Consider the following 2,699-nt stretch of genomic DNA (forward strand, 5'->3'; position numbering starts at 1 on the left):
TATATATATATATATATATATATATAAACGGAAGAAGCTATAATATGTTTGATCAGTATTTGTATTTTGAGATGGTTTGGTCATGTTGAAAGAATGGAGGACGGCAGGGGTATGAAATGTATAAGGAATTAGGAATTGTTCATGTGGAGAAGAATAAGATACTTGGCGTGAAAGACTTATAAGAACTTAATGTTCTTAGTATCTAGGTATTATAGAAGTGAAATGAGCAACGTTTGCAATGTTGAGCCAATGGGGAATGGGGGTTGGAGATGATTCGACAAATTACTGTACATTTAATGAGGATATATTAAACATTATATGGAAGTCGCCAGCAGTATTCAATATCATGTTATGTATTCTTCTTTATGGTGAAACTTGTGTTTATAATTTCCCATTAATATGACTAAAAGCATCTTTATATCAATTTAGTAATGCTAATTACTAAAAAATCAATACTTACATAGATCGAATAAGTGAAATCCTCATATGACACTGTAATGTTTTACTAGCCCAATGCTACATTGAAATAATAATTTACTGGCTTGATAGAATAAAACTTATACTAATGTTTAAATGGCAGTAATGGTCGGTAATTTTATGTTTGTTTTATTAATGAGTACGCAATTTACTTAGACATTTGAATTATTCTTTTATCAAATCATTTTGTCTTTTGTAAATATATACATTCAAGATTGAATATCAACACCGCGGCGTTACCATGAACACGTCAAAATAGAATAGTATACTAAGGTATCCGTTTTCCTTTACTCGAGTGTAACAGAAAACGAATATTGATACTTGTTTTTGTATGCGTAAACAATTATAATTGACATATTAACGTTACCTTGATTTATTTTTTCAATCAGCAGTGTTGAGATTATTTCGTTTCAATAAATTTCCATTGTGTTTTGTAACTGTTCAGTGCTTGAGTTTTAGAGTTCAATAACGTATGCGATTATAACGCACATTGATCAGGACAAACAATACTCTCTCTCTCTCTCTCTCTCTCTCTCCTCTCTCTCTCTCTCTCTCTCTCTCTCTCTCTCTCTCTCTCTCTCTCTCCAAACTGGTATAAAATGGGGTAATATAAAAATATAAAAGCTATATTATGCAGATAATTCTACTATACCAATTTTTATCATCTATTATTGTTGGCTTTGGTAGATTCTTGCTCTTTTTTACACACGGAGCTACACACTGCTGGCAGTTACTCAATTCACAGCTAAAGTTTGATACTATGAAATTAACTTTACCAAACCGTTCCCAAACCTCCCAACCTGTTAACCAATGACAATAAAACGCAGACACATGTTATAAATTTATATATATATATAGTATATATATATATATATATATATATATATATATATATATGTATATATGTGTATATATATATTATATATATATATATATATATACATATCTATATGTGTATATATATATATATATATATATATATATATATATATATGTATATATATATATATATATATATATATATATATATATATATATATATATATATATATATATAAAGTCTCTCCCCGTCCCTCGGGTAGGGCGGGAGTAGTCATACCCTAGTGATCGGGGTACGCTTGTGTGTGCATATCTAAATATTTGGCCGTCATTTTGACTGGTTCACTATATTCCATTTCTTTTAGCGAGGCAGATTTGCACCGACTCGCAGCGGTGCCCTTTTAGCTCGGAAAAGTTTCCTGATTGCTGATTGGTTAGAATGATCCAGTCCAACCAATCAGCGATCAGGAAATTTTTCCGAGCTAAAAGGGCACCGCTGCAAGTCGGTGCAAATCTGCCTCGCTAAAAGAAATTGACTGTAGTATATATTTTTAAAAAAAATTTTTTTTTTTTTTAATGTGCAGATATATTGACATCTTCATAGTTTTATCTCCACTTTTATCTTTTTTCTAGTCGGTGCATATGGCCCACGCCTTGAGAAGAATTAGCTACGCGACGTGTGACCCAGAGAATCGACAATTCAGCTTTCTAGCGCGGGAACCGAAGGGTCATTTTTCTCTGCAGTATTGTCACGCTTTCCTAACCCACACACCTGATCAGGTAAGTCATTTTTTATGAGAGAGAGAGAGAGAGAGAGAGAGAGAGAGAGAGAGAGAGAGAGAGAGAGAGAGAGAGAGAGAGAGAGAGAGAGCCTTATGCCTTATTTTGCCTTATTTTATGTTTGGGTTCTCCCCCAGGTCCCTCAGAGAGAGAGAGAGAGAGAGAGAGAGAGAGAGAGAGAGAGAGAGAGAGAGAGAGAGTGAGAGTAAAATTAGTTTCTCTGATATTGTTTAATCAGAAGTAGTCCTGCAAAATTAGGGCCATTAAACATTAAACTTATTTTGTCGAATGTGCAATGGAGGTTGCATATATAAAACATAATTTTCTAACATATATTCTCCCTAAAAGTTATGCTGGTTTTTCTCTTGAGGCCTCCTCTCTGTTGTAGGTGTTTTCTTTGCATTAATGATTTTAGTGTTATAGGTCAACGGTTAGATAATTATTGTTGACCAACAAAAGATTTGTCTTGTTTCTATCCCCTCATATAGATGAACTAAAAGACAATTGTTGAAAATAATTTAGTTTTTTTAAGGAAATATAAAATGGGTCGGATTGTTTTCGCTCTATTTCACACAGTTCGATCATTGGTGACTTGTTTTTTGTCAGTACTCCAGAAGATGGAC

At 33.0% G+C, this 2,699-nt stretch overlaps 1 protein-coding gene across 6 annotated transcripts in view; it reads left to right on the forward strand.

The window, feature by feature from the left end:
* The window catches only part of LOC137631213 (EGFR adapter protein-like), a 1,066,467-nt gene that overhangs the window by 848,252 nt on the left and 215,516 nt on the right, over window positions 1–2,699 (forward strand). For all 6 annotated transcript variants that reach the window (XM_068362962.1, XM_068362963.1, XM_068362965.1 and 3 more), the window contains one exon: window positions 1,930–2,076. In XM_068362962.1, coding sequence (XP_068219063.1) covers window positions 1,930–2,076 — 147 coding nt within the window. The remainder of the gene's footprint in view (window positions 1–1,929; window positions 2,077–2,699) is intronic.

Source organism: Palaemon carinicauda, chromosome 39 (assembly GCF_036898095.1).
Source record: "Palaemon carinicauda isolate YSFRI2023 chromosome 39, ASM3689809v2, whole genome shotgun sequence".
Lineage (NCBI taxonomy): Eukaryota > Metazoa > Arthropoda > Malacostraca > Decapoda > Palaemonidae > Palaemon > Palaemon carinicauda.